This window comes from Rana temporaria, chromosome 2, assembly GCF_905171775.1.
Source record: "Rana temporaria chromosome 2, aRanTem1.1, whole genome shotgun sequence".
NCBI lineage: Eukaryota > Metazoa > Chordata > Amphibia > Anura > Ranidae > Rana > Rana temporaria.
Genome location: NC_053490.1, coordinates 57,463,031 through 57,483,667, shown reverse-complemented (window position 1 = coordinate 57,483,667; position 20,637 = coordinate 57,463,031). Strand labels below are relative to the sequence as shown.

Here is a 20,637-nt window from a genome sequence, read left to right as displayed (position 1 = left end):
GCGCGGGCAAAACAGCTATTCAAATGAATGCTGTGATTTTCTCCATGTGGCGGCAGCGGCAAAGGTATGGGGGACATTGCTGCCAGAGGGACATTGCTGCATATGTGAGGGACATGGCTAGAGGGACATGGCTGCATATGTGAGGGACATGGCTACAGGGACATGGCTGCATATGTGAGGGACATGGCTAGAGGGACATGGCTGCATATGTGAGGGACATGGCTAGAGGGACATGGCTGCATATGTGAGGGACATGGCTAGGGGGACATGGCTGCATATGTGGGGGGACATGGCTGCAATATGTGGGGGGACATGGCTGCAATATGTGGGGGGACATGGCTGCAATATGTGGGGGGACATGGCTGCAATATGTGGGGGGACATGGCTGCAATATGTGAGGGGACATGGCTGCAATATGTGGGGGGACATGGCTGCAATATGTGGGGGGACATGGCTGCAATATGTGGGGGGACATGGCTGCATTTGGGGACACATTTAAAAAAAGTATCGGTATTCGGTATCGGCGACTACTTGAAAAAAAGTATCGTTACTTGTACTCGGTCCTAAAAAAGTGGTATCGGGACAACCCTATACGCTACGCCAACGCAGCACAGAGAGGCAAGCATGGAATTCATCAAGCCAGTGCTCCCAACGCTGCGCTTGGTTTCGAAGGCGTACGCCGGCATAGGTGGAAGTGGGCGTGAGCCATGCAAATGAGGCGTGACCCCAAATGATAGGCCAAGCGCCAGAAAGCTACGTATCACGAACTGCGCATGCACCGAGACGTGGACGCATCCCTCTGCGCATGCTCACAACCACTTTCGGAACAAATGCCTAAACTACGCCGGATCACTGCGTACGGCGTGAACATAACCTACGCCCAGCCAGACATGTCCAACGTAAAATACGCCGGCTTGTGTTCCCTGGTGCAGACCTTTGCATGTATGCTGCTGGGTTACACCTCCTTTATGGGGAATAACTTTACGCCAGATGTACAACTTACGCGCACTGCGTCGGGCGCACGCATGTTCGTGAATCGCCATATTTCACTCATTTGCATATTTGAATGGCTAATCAATGGGAGCGCCACCATGCGTCCAGCCTAAATGTGCACCCACCCTACGCCGGCGTAGGCAAGTTACGTCGGCGGGATGAAGCCTGTTTTTAGGCGCATCTTAGTTTGTGGGTCCGGCGCACAGATATGACAGCGCACATTTGCACTTACGTCGGCGTATCTTATTATACGTAGGCGTAAGTGCTTTGTGAATCTGGGCCAATGAGTTCATCAGTCATAATATAAGTAGAACTATAGACAACATTTTTTATTTTATTTTTGGATAGAGTAATGTAGGGTTAAAACCCCTATCAGTTTATTTTTGCCAACTGTGTCCCATTAGGGAGATGTTTCTTCACTTCCTGTCGCATAGCCAAAACAGGACATGAGAAGAAATCCCTGCACATTACAGCAATTCCTTGAGGACCCCCAGATCAGCAGAACTGTGTCCCCATTGGAAGATTTCCCCTCTATTAGACCCACCTTAGACCCCAAGGACCCACTTCATCGCCGTCCCATAACAGGCCTAAACGTTCCTTCCAAGGTCATGGAGAAAGTAGTGGTACAACAGCTGCAACAGCATCTAGATACCCACAACCTACTTGATCCATTTCAATCTGGCTTCCGTCCCGGACACGGTACGGAAACAGCATTGCTCAAAATATGGGATGACGCTCTCGAGGCCACAGACGAAGGAGAATCTTGTCTCCTGGTTCTGCTGGACCTAAGCGCGGCCTTTGACACGGTAGACCACAAACTATTACTAACTCGGCTAGCGGACATAGCCAAAATCGCAGAAGGTGATTTATCTTGGTTTTCCTCTTTTTTGGAAAACCGATCACAAACAGTGAAATTGGGACCTTTCACTTCTGAGAAACGCACGGTATCGCACGGAGTCCCTCAAGGATCACCTCTATCACCGGTGCTGTTTAACATCTATCTTCGTCCCCTCTTTAAAATCATTAGCAGCCAAAAACTGCTTCATCACTCATATGCTGACGACACGCAACTGTATTTCCGCATTTGCAACAAAAAAGATCACCATCTCAATCTAGAGACATGCCTCTCTTTGATAGAGGACTGGATGACAAAGAGGTATCTTAAACTCAACGGAGCGAAAACAGAACTTCTCCTGTTTCACGCCAAGCACATGAATCAACCTGCAACAACTTGGATACCCCCGCCCATTCTGGGCAAAATCATCACCCCTAGCGCCAAAGTCAAAAGTCTCGGGGTCATCTTTGACTCCTACATGACAATGGACGCACAAATAAGGTCAGTAGTCAGCAGATCTCACCATCTGCTGCGCCTACTACGCAAACTCACTCCTTTTATTCCCAAAGAAGACATAGCGGCCGTGGTGGGAGCAATTGTAAACTCCAGATTGGATTATGCAAACGCCCTCTACCTCGGACTCCCAAAGTACCAAATCGCTTGTCTGCAAGTTGTTCAAAATACGGCCGCCAGACTTGTGACTGGGAAAAAAACATGGGAATCAATCTCACCTTCACTGAGAATTCTTCACTGGTTGCCAATAAAAGACAGAATTGTCTTTAAAGCACTCTGTCGAACGCATAGATGTATCCATGGGAATGTTCCCCATTATCTATACGACAAAATAAAGGCTCACAACTCCAATCGCGTTCTGCGATCCACCAATCAAAACCTGCTCCAAATACCGAAAGCCAATTACAAGTCCAAAGGAGAAAGAAGATTCGCGGTCCAAGGTCCCAGACTATGGAACGCTTTACCAACCAGCATTCGGTTGGAGGAGAACCACCTAGCCTTCAGGAGAAAGATCAAAACTCATCTCTTTTGATATCAAAGGAGACAGGAACAACCAGCGCCCAGAGGCGATTTAGTTCGCATGTGCCGCGCTATATAAATTCTTCATTCATTCATTCATTCATTCATATTACATTTCTGGGGACAACCCAAAATTAGAAATTTTATTTTATTTTCACTTTTAATGATATTGGTAAACAGGACAAATAGAGAGGGTAAATCTCCCAAATGGGGCACAGACAGCAATACAAACTGACAAGCGTTCTAATCCCTCTCTACTCTATACAAAACAAAAAAAAAATATTGCCTTACAGAGTTTGTAACCCTAAAAAAACGATTGCCTTACAGATTTTGTAACCCTAAAAAAAAAAAAAATTGGATCCTGTTCCTTTAAAGCATGTTGAGTGAGTGAGTGAGTGAGAGACTTATATAGCGCAACACATGCAAACTGAATCGCCTCTGGGCACTTAGTATGCATTCCCTGAGTGAACTTTTGGATCTCAGAAGAGATGGGTTTTGATCTTTCTTCTGAAGGCCAAGTGGTTCACCTCCAATCGGATGGTGGTTGGCAGAGCGTTCCACAGCCTCGGTCCTTGGACTGCGAATTTACGTTCTCCTTTGGACTTGTATCTGGCTTTGGGTATCTGGAGTAGATTTTGGTTGGTGGATCGCAGAACGCGATTGGGTTTGTGAGCTTTTATTTTTTCGCATAGATATTGGGGGGCGATTCCTTGGATACACTTATGCGTTAAGCAGAGTGCTTTAAAATTGATTCTGTCTTTTACTGGGAGCCAATGAAGGGATATCACAGAAGGTGAGATTGATTCCCATGTTTTTTTCCCAGTCCCTAGTCGAGCGGCCGTATTCTGAACGACTTGCAGACGAGTGATTTGGTATTTTAGGGAGTCCGAGATAGAGGGCATTTGCATAGTCAAGTCTGGAGTTGATAATTGTTCCCACCACGACTGCTATGTCTTCTTCCGGGATAAAGGGGGTTGAGTCTACATAGTAGGCGCAACAGGTGGTGCGATCCACTGACCACTGACCCTATTTGTGCATCCATTGTCATGTTGGTGTCGAAAATGACTCAGAGACTTTTGACTTTGGTTCCAAGGGTAATGGTTTTACCCAGAATGGGCGGGGGTGTTCATGTTGTTGCTGGATGATTTTTCCGGTTGGCGTGAAACAGGAGAAGTTCTGTTTTAGAGCCATTGAGTTTAAGGTAACTCTTTGTCATTCACTTTTCTATCAAAGTAAGGCATTTCTCTAGTCCGAGATAATGATCCTTATTGTTGCAGATGCGAAAATACAATTGTGTGTCATCTGCATAAGAGTGGTAAAGTAACTTCTGGTTACTGATGATTTCAAAAAGAGGGCTGAGATAGATATTGAACAGAACAGGCGACAGAGGGGATCCCTGAGGGACTCCGCATGACACCGTGCATTCTTCAGAAGTGAAAGGCCCCAGTTTCACTATTTGTGATCGGTTTTCCAAAAAGGAGGAGAACCAGGATAAATCACATTCTGCGACTTTGGCTACTTCAGCTAGCCGAGTCAGTAATATTTTGTGGTCAACAGTATCAAAAGCAGCACTTAGGTCCAACAGAACTAGAAGACAAGATTCTCCTTCGTCTGCTGCCTCGAGAATGTCATCCCATATTTTGAGCAGTGCTGTTTCTGTCCCGTGACCAGGACGGAAACCCGATTGAAACAGATCGAGCAATTTATGGGTGTCTAGATGCTGTTGTAGCTGTTGTACAACTTCTTTCTCCATTATCTTGGAGAAGACATTTAGGCCTCTTATGGGTCGACGGTGGTTTGGGTCTTTGGGGTCAAGGGTGGGTTTTTTTAAAATTGGTTTGAGTATGCCTTGTTTTAGCAAGGTTGGCACCATGCCCTCCTTGAAAGACTGGTTTATGAGCTGCGTGATAATTGGTGCCAAAATATCGGCACATTCTTTCAGTTTGGTTGGGGTGATATCATTGGGCGCTGTGCTGTTTCGCAGAGTCGCAATGATATTTTTGGTGGCATTGATGGAGATGGGTTTTAGAGTGAAATTGGTTGTTTGCGGCGATTTTGTAAGGGGATTACGGTTTATAATTTGGGGAGGGGTTGATGACTGTTCTATTTTGCTGAATACTTTCACAGATTTTTTCAATTTTATTAATGAAATAATCCGATAATTTGTTGCAAAATTCTTGTGAATCAGAATTGGGGGCCTCAAGCTGACTGGGTTCATAGTCTGAGAGACTAGGTATACAGCACAGTGCTTGTGCTGTGTCATTTGGCCCCCTATGACACCTGAAATACCTGGCTGATCCTGCCAGTTTCTGCCTTCCCCGTAATGGTATGAATACTTTTTTAAGGCACTATATATCATAAGAAAAGCTTGGAGTAACAGAGCTGCCATCTTTAGTTAAAGTAATTGTAAAGTCTCGTCTTTTAAAAAAATATATATATATATATATATATATATATATATATATATATATATATTATACTTACCACCTCTGTGCAGTTGGTTTTGCACAGAGCAGCCCTTCTTGGGTCCCTCTTCGCTGCTCCTGGCCCCTTTCTCCTGTAAAGTGCTCCCACAGCAAGCAGCTTGCTATGGGGGCACCTGACCCGAGCTGCAGCTCCGTGTGCCCAATCAGACATCGTGCTGCAGTTTCACTCGCCCTGCTATCTCCCGATTGGCTGACTGATTGACAGCAGCGGGAGCCAATGGCACCACTGTTGTGTCTCAGCCAATTAGGAGGGAGAGTCAGGGATGGGCGAGGAACTCGTGGACATTGCTGGACAGAAAGGAGGTTTAGGAAAGTATTGGGGGGGGGGGGGGACTATACTCACAGAAGTCTTTTTATCTTAATGCATAGAATGAAAAAAAACCTGACTACAACTCCTTTAGGTACTCTTGTTATGTCATCACTTTTAATTAATGTTAATAAATGTTATACTTATAAGTATGTGTGTGATATCTCTTTGCACATATCGAATACAACCCCCCAAAAACGTAAACTATCACGTGACCATGTCAAAATAGGAGATGGGGTTTATCAGGGTGAAATTAAGATCACCACTGCAGATCGGCTGCACCCCTGATTTATTAAACAAAGGGTTGGGGGAACACCCTAAACATACATTTCTAAGGTTGGTGCTGCTATAAAGACCAATATGCAAATTGAACCATAGAGAATAGTACACACATACACAACAAAAAAGGTTGCGTTCAAATCTTGCAAGGCTACTTAAAAACACCTGATCCTAATAAATAAATATGGGGATTTAGTTACACCATATGGCCGTACCATGCTTAAGCCCACTACCCCATTTTCAGTGGGCCCCACAGTATTCATAGAATGAAAGATAAATCCCACTTCTCAAAGCCATGGGGGAAATCCCCATATTTACTTATTAGGATCAGGTGTTTTTAAGTAGCCTTGCACGATTTGAAAGCAACCTTTTTTTGGGTATGTGTGTGCGCTATTCTCTATGGTTCAAAATTGATCACGTCTAATTGCAATACAAGATCCTTTACTCCAGCCAAAGCTTTATTTTGAAGAAGTTAGTATCACCAGTGGAAAGATTTCCCATCACTCCTGAAACAGGAACTAGGAAAAAATCTCCCTAAAATAGAAGGTTATTATTATTATACAGGATTTATATAGTGCCAACAGTTTACGGAGCGCTTTACAACATAAAAAGGGAGACAATACAGGTATAATACAATGAAATACAAGAGGATGAAGAAGGCCCTGCTCAGAAAAGCTTACAATATAATATAATAGGGTGGGGCAGGTGGTACAAAAGTGTGTAACAGTGGGGAATAAGCTAATGGAAGCGGTAAAAGATTAGTTAGAGACGTGGTAGGCTTTCCCGATGAGTTTTCAAGGACCACCTGAAGGTAGCAAGAGTAGGGGATAGCGAGTTCCAGAGGATGGGAGAGACTCTGGAGAAATCCTGGAGACGAGAATGGGAGGAGGAGACGAAAGAGCTTGAGAGTAGGAGGTCTTGAGAAGAGCGGAGAGGACAGTTTGGGTGATATTTGGAGACAAGATTAGTGATATAGCTTGGGACAGAGTTGTGAATGGCTTTGTATGTTGTGGTTAGTAGTTAGAATTTAATGTGCAGGGTGATTGGGAGCCAGTGTAGGGATTGGCGGAGAGGGGTGGTAGACACTGAACGGTTGGTAAGGTGGATAAGACTAAAGAGGGGATAGCCTATGGAGAGGCAGGCCAATGAGAAGGGAGTTGCAATAGTCAAGGTGAGAGATAACAAGAGAGTGAATGAGGAGCGTGGTGGTTTCATTTGTTAAAAAGGGGAACATTTTAGAGATGTCACGGAGGTGAATTCAACAAACTTCTGACAACGATTGGACTTTAGGCTGAAAGGACAGGTCAGAGTCTAGGATTACACCTAGTACCTTGGCGTGAGGGGAGGTACTGATGGTTGCATTGTTGATGGAAAAGTCATGGAGGATGGCATGGGCGTGGGGGGGGGGGGGAGAATATTAATAGCTCAGTTTTAGAGAGATTTTGTTTAACCACTAGAGTACCGGGCCATCGTCAAATGACGGCTCCACGGTGACTCTGAAAATTCAACAGGACGTCAATTGACGTCCTGTATTCTTGCGGCCACTGGGGGCGCGCGAGCACGCCGGCGGCCGCGCGCGCGCCCGGCGCGTCCCCGAGATGCCGAAGCGCGTGCCTGGCGGTCGCGATGTCCGCCAGGCACTCGGAATCGGCGGCTACAGGGACAAGACGTGGAGCTCTGTGTGTAAACACAGAGCTCCACGTCCTGTCAGGGGAGAGAGGAGACCGATCTGTGTCCCTTGTACATAGGGACATAGATCGGTCACCTCCCCCAGTCACCCCCCTTCCCCCACAGTTAGAACACAATTTAGGTATACATATTAACCCCTCACTCACCCCCTAGTGTTAACCCCTTGAATGCCAGTCACATTTATACAGTAATTAGTGCATATTTATCGCGATAATCGCTGTATAAATGTGAATGGCGCCAAAAACGTGTCAAAAGTGTCCGATGTGTTCGCCGCAATGTCAGGGTGACAGTAAAAAAATCGCAAATCGCCGCCAATACTAGTAAAAAAAATAATAAAATAAAAATGCCATAAATCTATCAGCTATTTTGTAAACGCTATAACTTTTGCGCAAACCAATCAATATATGATCATTGCGATTTTTTTTACCAAAAATATGTAGAAGAATACATATTGGCCTAAACTGAGGAAAAAAAACTTTTTTTTAAAAAAATTGTGATATTTATTAAATAAAAAAGTAAAAAAGTGTTTTTTTTTTAAATTGTCACTCTTCTTTTGTTTATAGCGCAAAAAATAAAAACCGCAGAGGTGATCAAATACCACCAAAAGAAAGCTCTATTTGTGGGAACAAAATGATAAAAAAATTGTTTGGGTACAGTGTAGCACGACCGCGCAATTGTCATTCAAAGTGCGACAGTGCTGAAAGCTGAAAATTGGCTTGGGCAGGAAGGGGCGTAATTGCCCGGTATGGAAGTGGTTAAGGAAGTGGTGCAACTTCCATGCTGATATGTCAGTTAGTAAGTTAGTAACGCAAGAGGAGACTGAAGGTGTGAGGTGAGGAGTAGACAGATTTGGGCGTCATCGGCGTGTAGGTGGTATTGGAAACCGGGGGCAGTTATCAAGTGTGGTGGAGATGTACATAGAGAAGGGGTCCAAGAACAGAGCCTTGGGGGACCCCCACAGAAAGGGGCAATGAAGAGAAGGAGACAGAGTTGTAGGCAACACTGAAGGAGCGCTGTGATAGATAGGCAGAGAACCAGGATACAGCAGAGGCCAAGGGAATGGCGTTTATTGAGAAGGAGCGGGAGGTCAACAGTGTCAAAGGCCGCAGAGAGATCAAGTAGTAGTAGGAGTATGGAGTATTGGCTGTTGGTTTTAGCAGTTAGTAAATCGTTAGAGAGTTTTAGTAGGGCAGTTTCTGTGGAGTGCTGCGAGCGAAAGCCAGACTGTAAGGGGTCCAGAAGGTTATTTTCACTGAGCTAGGAGCCAAGATGGTTGTAGACTAAGCGTCCTAAAAGTTTATACTGTATCTCTTCACTTCTCTGTTTAAAGCAACAACAAAAAAAGTTTTACCTCAACATCTTTTTTACCAGTATGATTGGATACACATGCTGCAGGTTTTCATTTTCCATAGTCAATCTCAAGAAATATTGTTTATGACACAGCACATAACGGGACACTTACTTTTCCTTCAGTTCTGCCACTTTCTGTCCAACTGTATTAAGCTGATCCTCCAGTTTCTGCTTCCTCTCTTCTGTTCTTTTGAAATTCCTAGAAATGTTACAAAAAGACTCCAATAAGTAGTGATTTACAAGCACAGCATTGTCTTCATAAAGGACCTGTCAGTGGAGAAGTGTGTAGGCTGCCATGGCTGACCTAGCCTTAAAAAAATGTTAGCTGCCTGGTTGTCATAAAAACGTCACGGCTTCTGAGTTACAGATACGGAACAAATACTAAGATGAGGAAAGCTGACTGACAACTTTCCAGGTCTGTAATTCAGAGGTAAACTAGACATAAATAAACAGCAAACTAGAATTTTCAGAAGTCAAGCAAGGGCAGCCTCCTTATTGATCCAATGACACTTATATCACAATATCACAACACTTATATCACAAATTTACAGAACAAGGGGTTTATTGCTCATTTAAAAACAGTAAAGAATGAGTATGCAAATATTCCTTTTATGCCCCAGTGGTTGACTCTTTCTCCAGTTCACGGACAATATTATATAGAACACTTTAGCCAATCAGCACTTGTCTTTTTTTTTTTTTTTTAGGGCTGTTCCCTTCATGCAATGTACAAACAGCACATCTGTGATGGGGTAGCAACAGAATATGAAAACAAGCTAGTACCTGGTGAGGAGTCTTGTATGCAAGCCTAAAGCCTTTTGATGGTATTTTATCTGAGTGTTTTGGTATCTATTTTGGCCTTCTCGCCATAACCCGTCTAATCAACTAATCATTAGGTAGGAATTCTTCTTTGTCTGCCATAGTCATCCACTTTTTAGGGCATTACATGCAATCTACCCTTAGTTATAACTGGGACTTTTAAAAAAAAACAAAATATTCTAAGCCAGGCATGTCCAAAGTCCGGCCCACGTTCCGGTTTCGGACGGCCCGCCTGGTCATTTTGACATGCATGTCTTTTGTGGCCCCCAACAAATCCCCGGGCACCGGGGGCCACAAAAGAAATACATGCTGGCTGCCTTGGAGGAGACGGGACGAGCGCCGTGCATACAGGAGTACTTCCTGTTGACACGGCGACCTGTGTAAAAGGAAGTCCCGTCTCCCCCCCCCACTCCATGTGTGGGGGGGGGGCGCCGATTCTAATTTTGACTGTCCTATTATCCTGGAACACAAACCTTTCTCACTGTGCTATATGTTTTCTGCTGCACCATTGGCATGGTTATATCTTCTTTATTTTTTACCATCCCTGTCCCACTGCAGAGATTTCCCTTCACTTCCTGCCCCATAGCCAAACAGGAAGTGAGAGGAAATCTATGCAAATGAAGAGAATTCATTGCCCCCAGGCCCTCAGAACTAGTTTCCCTACTCGAAAATGTCAGGGCGGGTCTTAGACAGCAAGGGGTGTGGTCTCGACATATTTAAATTAGGGTGTGCACGAGTTTAGTCAGGCCTAGGGCAGCACAAAGCCTAAATACACTACTGAGAACATGCAGTCTTATTAGACATGACTGGAAGATTGTATTAGATTATAAAGAATACATACGATTGCAGCACAGCTTGCTCCTTCTCCAGGGGTTGAATCTTCTCCAGCACATAGGAATATTTTACATTGGCCTTCACCCAGGCAGCAAGAGGTGCTGCAGCAGCACTGGCTCTTTTGGCATTCTGTACATTGAAAATAAGACAAAGATCAGGCAGAGGTTCAATAAACTCAGTTTGTGTAATTTAGGTCTTCATAGTTAAAAATGTCCTAAAATACATGTAAACTTGATCACACACACATTATATAAACTTTAACATGTTCAGTTTATTTAAAATATACTAAAAATGTATTTATAAATGTATATATTTCATTAAAACAACACTTGGTGACCCTGTAAGGAGGGTCCTTATACAGGACGTTTCTATAATAGGGTGATCATGCTCTGTCCTTGTCCTCCAAATGAGGTCCTGTGTTGCTATCCTGTCACATAGGCTTCATAGAGGACGCTATAAAGGAAGCATCGCCTTATGCGGCTCCTGCTTCCTCCACAGCCACTTGCTTCCTCCGGCGCCAGCTCCATCCACTCTGATGCTCTGGGATGGCAGATCAACAACACGTGATCTGGGCTTGCTGACCAGACACATCCAAGAGCAGGAGGTCACGGGGTATTGGTTGAGCTTCCCTGCTGTAGGTGATCGGTGGTATTGAGATGCAATAATGGAAGAAAAACAAGTGAAACGTTAACTTTTTCTTTTTTTTTTTAAATGTCAATGTACTAAGTTACAGTGTGCTTTAACAAAGCAAATGACATTCCTTTAGGGTAAATCTACTTTAAAAATTATGTGCTCCTTTCTTGTATCTAGTGTAGTGTTACTGGTTGTTTGGGGAATTAAAACTTTCCCTTACTGCATTTTCATACATTAAAGGGGTTGTAAAGGAAGAGGAAAAACCTTCCGTGTGCAGCAGCCACCCTAGCGCCCCCTAATACTTACCTGAACCCCATTCTTTCTCTAGTGATGTCTACGAGTGCCTCGACCATCCGTTACTCTCCATCCTGATTGGCTGAGACACAGCAGTTCCATGCCATTGGCTTTCGCTTCTGTCAATCAAAGTCAGTTGGCCAATTAGGGGAGAGAGGGGGCCGGCCAAACCAGGGCTCCGTGTCTGAATGGACACACAGAGCTGCAGCTCGGCTCAGGTGACCCCATGGCAAGCTGCTTGCTGTGGGGGCACTTGACGGGAGGGGCCAGGAGCACTAAAAAGGGACCCATGAAGAGGAGGATCTAGGCTGCTCTGTGCAAAACCCCTACACAGGACAGGTAAGTATAACATGTTTACTATTTTTATAGAGGAAAAAAACGAGACTTTACAATCACTTTAATGGCAATGCTTCAAAACATGACTCTGGACACGCTTTGTTAAAGCTCTCTGAATGACAGTCAAAGCCCCTATCACTAAATAAAGTGGCTAGCTTACAGTCCTGTTTACACCTTGCTTTTGCTTGGTGCTTCGATGGGGCTTTGATGAGGCTTTGGTGGAGTCTCGATGGGGCTTCGGTCAAGCTTTGTGGGGCTTCAATGATGTTTTGGTGTGGCTTCAAGCAAGCTTTGCCATAGACTTTTATGGAGGCTTTGAAGACTCTTTGAAGCACCACTGAAGCTACATGGGGTATACATTTTGAAGCAAAGCAAAAGCAAGGGGGTAAACAGGACTGTAAGCTAGGCATTTTATTTAGTGACAGGCTTTGACTACCGTTCAGAGAGCCGTTAATGTGTGTTGAAGCCAAAGCAAGTGTAATTGAGCCCCAAGCCTCTGGTGGCAAATGTGTTGATGAAATATCTAACTGACATTACACCCAGCCTCAGTTCTTATGCCGCATACACGCGACCATTTTTCGGCATGAAAGAAACGACATTTAAAAAAGATTAAAATGATCATGTGTGGGCTTCACGTAATTTTTCTGGTTCTGAAAAACGACAACATTTTTTTTGAACATGCTGCATTTTTTAACAACGTTTTAAACTGTCGTTTTTCGGGTTGTAAAAAATGATCGTGTGTGGGCTAAAACGACATTAAAAACCCGCGCATGCTCAGAAGCAAGTTATGAGACGGGAGCGCTCATTCTGGTAAAACTACCATTCGTAATGGAGTAAGCACATTCATCACGCTGTAACAGACAGAAAAGCGCGAATCGTCTTTTACTAACACAAAATCAGCTAAAGCAGCCCCAAGGGTGGCGTCATCCGCATGGAACTTCCCCTTTATAGTGCCGTCGTACGTGTTGTACGTCACCGCGCTTTGCTAGAGCATTCTTATTTTAAAACGATCGTGTGTGGGCAACGACGTTTTAATGATGAAGTTCGAAAAAACAAAGTTTTTTTCTAGATGCTGAAAAACGTTGTTTTTTACATGCCGAAAAATGATCGTGTGTACGCGGCATTACACTCTGCTTGCAAACTACCAAAGTAGGAAGGAGAGTGCACAGTATACCTAGTGGTTTGTGATCAGAGATAGTCTTCCTACAAAATCACTAGGTTGGCACCACAAGCTGCTGTACAGGCTCAGTCATTATCAGGTTACACAAGGACGTCAGATGACAGCAGACTTAAAATATATAAAATTTAATTCAAGATGTAAAACAAATCTAAAAGTAAAAAGAACTACAAGGGTCCTGTAAACATGGAGAAAGGTACCTTGGCCTCAAAAGATGTATTATTCCTCTCGAGGAGTTCCTCCACGCTTTCACGTATTTCTTTTGAGATGTTTCTAGCATCAAATGTAACTATCTCTTCCCGTACTCCTCTTTTGGCAAGAAAGCTACAGAAGAAATGCAACAAATAATAACAAAGGTATGCATTCAGATAGGTCTTATGTAGTCAAACATTGGAAATCAATGTATTTAAAGGCCAAGTCTACCTTTAAAAAAAAAAAAATATGTGTTTTTATTACTTTTTTTTTCCCACAGGAGCCTGAAATGTTTTGCATTTGTGGATCATGGTTGCAAAGGCAAGCTCCTGCAAACTTTTAAGCCCTGTACACACAGGCCAGAATCTCGGCAGGAAAAAAAAAATGTTTTTCCTGACGAGATTCTTGGCAAGAATCTCTTGCCGCCCGAGTGTACAGACACTTCATTCAAAAGAACTGCCGTTCTTTTGAATGGCAAGAACACAGTGACGTCATCGCGTACGACGAGCATGCGCTCGTCACATTCTATGCCGTTGCCGCCATCTTGCTGCACCCTACCTATGCCTAGGAAGCTACCGTGCATGCGTCAAAGTCATTTTGAGCATGCGCGGATTTCCACGGCGACAGGTAAGTATACACACTCTCGGGTTTCTCGGCAGGAAATCACAACGAGAAAATAGAGAGCAGGTTCTCTGTTTTTCTCGTCTAGATTCTGGGCAGTTTTCTTGACGAGAAACCTGAAAGCCTCGTACACACGCTCGGTTTACTCGGCAAGAAAGCTCTGCCAGCAGTTTTCTTGCTGGTTCTTGCCGAGAAAACCAAGCGTGTGTACGAGGCTTTACTCCAGCTCACTGCCTGTACTGAGGTGCTGGAGGAAGCGTCAATGGACCACAAGCACAGTGATCACCACACTTGTGTTCCATTGAGAACTACAAGTCTGTCTGCTATGGAGGCAGATGTGACTTGTACAGTAGGTGAACCCGATTTTGTGTCAATCTCGCTCTCTTTCTCGGCGAGATTGAGCACCTACGAGCCCCATCGCGGGAGCCAGCGCCGAGCTGGCTTGCCGCGATGGAGACAGAGCCGTCATAGAAGCGACGGGAGATCCGACTTGGATTCCCGCCAATTCTACACGTGTGCGGCGTTTGCTATGAATCCTGAGGGGGAAGTCCCCGCCGGATTTTAAATAAAAATCCGGCATGGGTCCCCCCTCAGGAGCATACCGGGCCCTTAGGTCTGTTATGGGTTGTAAGGAGAGCCCCCCTACGCCGAAAAAAACGGCGTAGGGGGTCCCCCTACAATCCATACCAGACCCGTATCCAAAGCACGCTACCCGGCCAGCCAGGAAGGGAGTGGGGACGAGCGAGCGCCCCCCCCCCCCTCCTGAGCCGTACCAGGCTGCATGCCCTCAACATGGGGGGGTTGGGTGCTCTGGGGCAGGGGGGCGCACTGCGGCCCCCCCCACCTCAGAGCACCCTGTCCCCATGTTGATGAGGACAGGGCCCCTTCCCGACAACCCTGGCCGTTGGTTGTCGGGGTATGCGGGCGGGAGGCTTATCGGAATCTGGGAGACCCCTTTAATAAGGGGGCCCCCAGATACCGGCCCCCCACCCTAAGTGAATGAGTATGGGGTACATCGTACCCCTACCCATTCACCTGCAAGAAAAGTGGTAAAAACACAAATAAACCACACAGTGTATTAAAATATTTTATTAGTCTGCTCCGGAGGCCGCCCCCTGTCTTCTTTATTAGCTCTTTTACCAGGGGGGGCTTCTTCTTTGACGTCTTCGGGTGGGTGGGGGCCGCCGTCTGGTTCTCTTCCACCGCCGGGGGGGGGTGGCTTTTAAAAAAGCCCCCACCCCCCCGGCGGGTTTCCTCCGGCGTCTTCGGCGGGGCTCTTCTTCTTCCGCTATCCCGACGGGTCTTCTCCGCTATCCGGGGGGTCTCGCCGCTCTCCGCTGTTGACTCGTCGCACCCCGGTTCTTCGTCTCGCAGTCCGGTCCCTTCTTCCGTGCTGTACGTCTTCTTCCGCGCTGTGACGTCATGTTCTTCACTTCTCTTCTTCTCCCGATGTTGACTCGCCGGTCCTCCTCGCTGCAATGACGGATGCGCGCCTTGCATCGGACCTATATAGGCCTCACAGTCCCATCATGCTCTGTACCTACCCATGTGATACCTACCCACGTGGTAGGTATCACATGGGTAGGTACAGAGCATGATGGGACTGTGAGGCCTATATAGGTCCGATGCAAGGCGCGCATCCGTCATTGCAGCGAGGAGGACCGGCGAGTCAACATCGGGAGAAGAAGAGAAGTGAAGAACATGACGTCACAGCGCGGAAGAAGACGTACAGCACGGAAGAAGGGACCGGACTGCGAGACGAAGAACCGGGGTGCGACGAGTCAACAGCGGAGAGCGGCGAGACCCCCCGGATAGCGGAGAAGACCCGTCGGGATAGCGGAAGAAGAAGAGCCCCGCCGAAGACGCCGGAGGAAACCCGCCGGGGGGGTGGGGGCTTTTTTAAAAGCCACCCCCCCCCGGCGGTGGAAGAGAACCAGACGGCGGCCCCCACCCACCCGAAGACGTCAAAGAAGAAGCCCCCCCTGGTAAAAGAGCTAATAAAGAAGACAGGGGGCGGCCTCCGGAGCAGACTAATAAAATATTTTAATACACTGTGTGGTTTATTTGTGTTTTTACCACTTTTCTTGCAGGTGAATGGGTAGGGGTACGATGTACCCCATACTCATTCACTTAGGGTGGGGGGCCGGTATCTGGGGGCCCCCTTATTAAAGGGGTCTCCCAGATTCCGATAAGCCTCCCGCCCGCATACCCCGACAACCAACGGCCAGGGTTGTCGGGAAGGGGCCCTGTCCTCATCAACATGGGGACAGGGTGCTCTGAGGTGGGGGGGGCCGCAGTGCGCCCCCCTGCCCCAGAGCACCCAACCCCCCCATGTTGAGGGCATGCAGCCTGGTACGGCTCAGGAGGGGGGGGGGGGCGCTCGCTCGTCCCCACTCCCTTCCTGGCTGGCCGGGTAGCGTGCTTTGGATACGGGTCTGGTATGGATTGTAGGGGGACCCCCTACGCCGTTTTTTTCGGCGTAGGGGGGCTCTCCTTACAACCCATAACAGACCTAAGGGCCCGGTATGCTCCTGAGGGGGGACCCATGCCGGATTTTTATTTAAAATCCGGCGGGGACTTCCCCCTCAGGATTCATAGCAAACGCCGCACACGTGTAGAATTGGCGGGAATCCAAGTCGGATCTCCCGTCGCTTCTATGACGCGCTTGCTGGGATGTGCTGTCACTATTCCAGTGAGTGCAAGATGTCGGCGAGATCTCGGCACCATGTCGCCGAGTATCAGCGCGACGCTGTCGTGCTAAAAGCACAATATCACAAACACCTACTGTAGTTCATTCATTCACATATCTGTGAATGAATGGTGCGGCTGTACTGGCGAAGTCCCACACAGACACACATATCAAAATTGATGTTGATGCTTTAATTTCAAATTTAAAGGGTAACTCCACTTTCATGGGGGAAAAAATAGCAAATAAAAAAATAATATAGTGTATACAATTTCAACACAAGTCATATTGTAATTGAACGTTATTAAAAACGACCTTTCCTTCTAATTTGCAGCTCTGTTATTTTCTGTAAAATGCAATATGGCTACCTGGAGGTGTTCTGTATACAGAATGTGTACAGAATGCTCCCCAGAAACATAATTTCCTGCTTGTGTGATTGGCTCACTGATGTTCCCAGAAATCTGCCCTAAGATACAAATCAGATTTCAGGCATCTCCTGCAACAAAAAGTTCATTTTTGGTGAGATACTCCCAATAGGAAATCACATCTAAAAGGGATGGATGCCCAGCAGCTTTCCTCATTAGAGCCCTGCAGGTGCACAGCTGATTGATAATTATGAAACCACTCCTATTAGATTCACTTTCCCACATGGACACAGACAAACGCACAGTGATTTCTTCAGAATAACAAAAGGTAGGGATCTGCAACAAAGTTTGTTAAAATCCTTGCAATGTACATAGATCACCCAGAGGGGAATGTTTTTTTCTCAACAAAAATGGAGTTACCGTATTTATCGGTGTATAACACGCATAGGCGTATAACGCACACCCTAACTTTAAGAGGGAAGTTTCAGGAAAAAAAACTTTCCACAGCCCCCTGCGTATAACACGCAGGCACAGTTTACCCTCTATTTTCAGGGTAAAAAAGTGAGTGCTATACTCCAATAAATACAGTACTTTTTAACTTCTTAAAGACTGACCACTGCATATATACTGCGGCAGAGTGTCTCTACTGTGCGAAACAACGTACCTGTACACTTGTTTCATGCACTAGATACTGTGCCCGCTGCATAGAGGGGGAAGCCACTCTGCGGGTCCGGCGGACCCGATATCTGCCGGACACCTGCGATTGCGCCACATGTAAACAAGGCAGAACCCTGTTCTGACAGGGAAGTACACAGAGATCTTCTGTTCCTAGTAATCAGGAACAGGGATCTCTGTGTTCTTCCTGTCAGTGACTGTGCATTTTTTAGCACTGATCATGGTATGGGCGTCGCTGGTCCCCAAAAAGGGTCACTCGGGGTCAAATTTGTCCGTCGCAATGTCGCACTCCCACTAAAAATTGCTGATTGCCGCCATTACTAGTAAAAACAATCAAAAATATATATATATATATATATATATATATTATATGCCAGTCACATTTATACAGTAATCAGTGCATTTTAATAGCACTGTTTGCTGTATAAATATGAATGGTCCCAAAATAGTGTCAAAAGTGTACGAGTTGTCCGACCCAATTAAAAATCGCAAATCGCAGCCATTACTAGTAAACAAATTAATAAATAAATAAAAATTCCATAAATATATCCCCTATTTTGTAGACGCCATAACTTTTGCGAAAACCAATCAATATACGCTTATTGGGATTTTTTTTACCAAAAATATGTGGAAGAATACATATTGCCCAAAATTGAAGAAGACATTTATTTTTTTTTATTTTTTTTGGATATGTATTAAAGCAATTTTTTTCAAAATTTTCAGCCTTTTTTGTTTATAGCGCAAAAAATAAAAACCGCAAAGGTGATCAAATACCACCAAAAAAAATCTCTATTTGTGGGAAAAAAAGGACATCAAATTTATTTGGGAACAACGTTGCATGACCGCGCAATTGTCAGTTAAAGTAACGCAGTGCCATAGCGCAAAAACTGGCCTGGTCATTAAGGGGGGTAAGACCTTCCGGGGCTGAAGTGGTTAAAGCAAAACGTTTTGGCAGCACATACACTTTAAACTGTTTTTGTTTCCATTAATTTGCCTACAGACATAGGAGGGTGGTTTTCTGGTCTGGCTTTTTCAAGGGAATTTTTATTTTCCTCCATGATAAGCTAGCCACAAAAATCACATTTGCGTCTCTCGCAGCATGTTTTCCTTTGTTCCCATGCAGATACATTCCCCAGCAAGTGCAGAAGGATAGATCTATTTTGGAAACCCCACACCCAGACTGACTTATACCCATCAATGTATTTTGATATTTGCCAAACTTCTCCCAAGAGCCAGCCCACTGCCTGCATCAGGGATGAAGGGTCTTGAGAGCAGTATGGCGGAAGGGTACAGCAATATTTTCAAGAAGCTATGCACAGCACCCTGCCAGCCTCTCGCACTATTCATGATCGGCCTGCATTGCATAAGGAAGCATAGTGATGACATGGATCTAAAAAAAGGCATGCAATGAAAATTAAATGGTTTTACTAAAAATGTTATTAGTATGCTGGGGAGGGAACAGGAAGGCAAATCATAAGCGGATTAACCATCCGCTTCAACACACCTTACACCCTACAGTCACTAGGCGACAAGCTGATGAATTGTCTTGTAGTGCTGAACACACCTCAGACATGACATTTATCTTCTGACCACTAAGGCTGCTTTCACATTGGGCAGTGGAGGTGCGGTGACGGTATAGCCGCGTTATTTTTAGCGCTGATATACTGTCGTATTTACCGCGATATTCGGGCGCTAGCGGTGAGGTTTTAACCCCCGCTAGCGGGCGAAAAAGGGTTAATACCGCCAGCATTGCGGGCGGTATTACCGCGGTTTCCCATTGATTTCAATAGGAAGGCGCGGTATAGGAGCGGTAAACACCCCGCTCCTATACCACTCCAAAGATGCGGCTAGCAGGACTTTTGGAGCGGTCCTGCTACTGCACCGCTTCAGTGTGAAAGCCTTCGGGCTTTCACATTGAAGCCTGCAGGGCATGATTTTTTCATGTGGTATAGCAGCGCTATTTTTAGCGCTGTACCGCATGAAAAACGCCTCAATGTGAAAGGGGTCTTATAGTTATCTGTGCAGTCACTGTGCTTCAACCTGGTCATTCGTCTCTCGAGTCTGAATGCACCTTAAGCCTAGGTTCACACATATGCGATGCAGGAACCAGCGCAATTCCAGCACCGATCTCCGCATGGCTTCTTTCCCGCAGCCAGTTCACACTGCCCTCTGTGAACCGCTGCGAGTGTCAATACAATGTTAATGACACCTCCAGATCAGTTCACAGATCGCAGTGTGAGCTGTGAACTCGCACAGGAATCAGATTGCATGGGCAAGAACACCCATGCGATCCGATTCCAGTGCAGGGAAAAAAAAGGTCCCTGCACCATTTCCATTCGAATCCAATGCGAGGTCAGATAACTGTATGGCTGAACTCGCATTGCACAGACATCGCATGCGATTGGCACCGCATCACATGCAATGTCTGTGTTCGCACAAGTAAGAACCTGGGCTCAACGCTGCAGGAAGCATCTTCGTACATTTTTGCATGCAGTCTATTAACCACTTAAGGACCGGACCAATATGCTGCTACATGACCCAAGGGGTTTTTACAATTCGGCACTGCGTCGCTTTAACAGACAATTGCGCGGTCGTGCGACGTGGCTCCCAAACAAAATTGGCGTCCTTTTTCCCCTACAAATAGAGCTTTCTTTTGGTGGTATTTGATCACCTCTGCGGTTTTTATTTTTTGCGCTATAAACAAAAATAGAGCGACAATTTTGAAAAAAATGCAATATTTTTTACTTTTTGCTATAATAAATATCCCCAAAAAACATATATATAAAAAAAAAAAAAAATTCCTCAGTTTAGGCCGATACGTATTCTTCTACCTATTTTTGGTAAAAAAAATTGCAATAAGCGTTTATCGGTTGGTTTGCGCAAAATGTATAGTGTTTACAAAATAGGGGATAGTTTTATTGCATTTTTATTTTTTTTTATTTTTTTTACTACTAATGGCGGTGATCAGCGATTTTTTTCGTGACTGCGACATTATGGCGGACACTTCGGACAATTTTGACACATTTTTGGGACCATT

The 20,637-nt window shown here is 45.5% G+C and overlaps 1 protein-coding gene across 1 annotated transcript in view; it reads right to left on the bottom strand.

Moving 5' to 3' along the window:
- The window catches only part of DYNC2H1 (dynein cytoplasmic 2 heavy chain 1), a 613,609-nt gene that overhangs the window by 330,230 nt on the left and 262,742 nt on the right, over window positions 1-20,637 (bottom strand). Inside the window, exons 59-61 of the mRNA XM_040339316.1 lie at window positions 13,262-13,385; window positions 10,629-10,750; window positions 9,084-9,170 (exon numbers count right to left, since the gene is read on the bottom strand). Of these exons, the coding sequence (XP_040195250.1) occupies window positions 9,084-9,170; window positions 10,629-10,750; window positions 13,262-13,385 (333 nt within the window). The remainder of the gene's footprint in view (window positions 1-9,083; window positions 9,171-10,628; window positions 10,751-13,261; window positions 13,386-20,637) is intronic.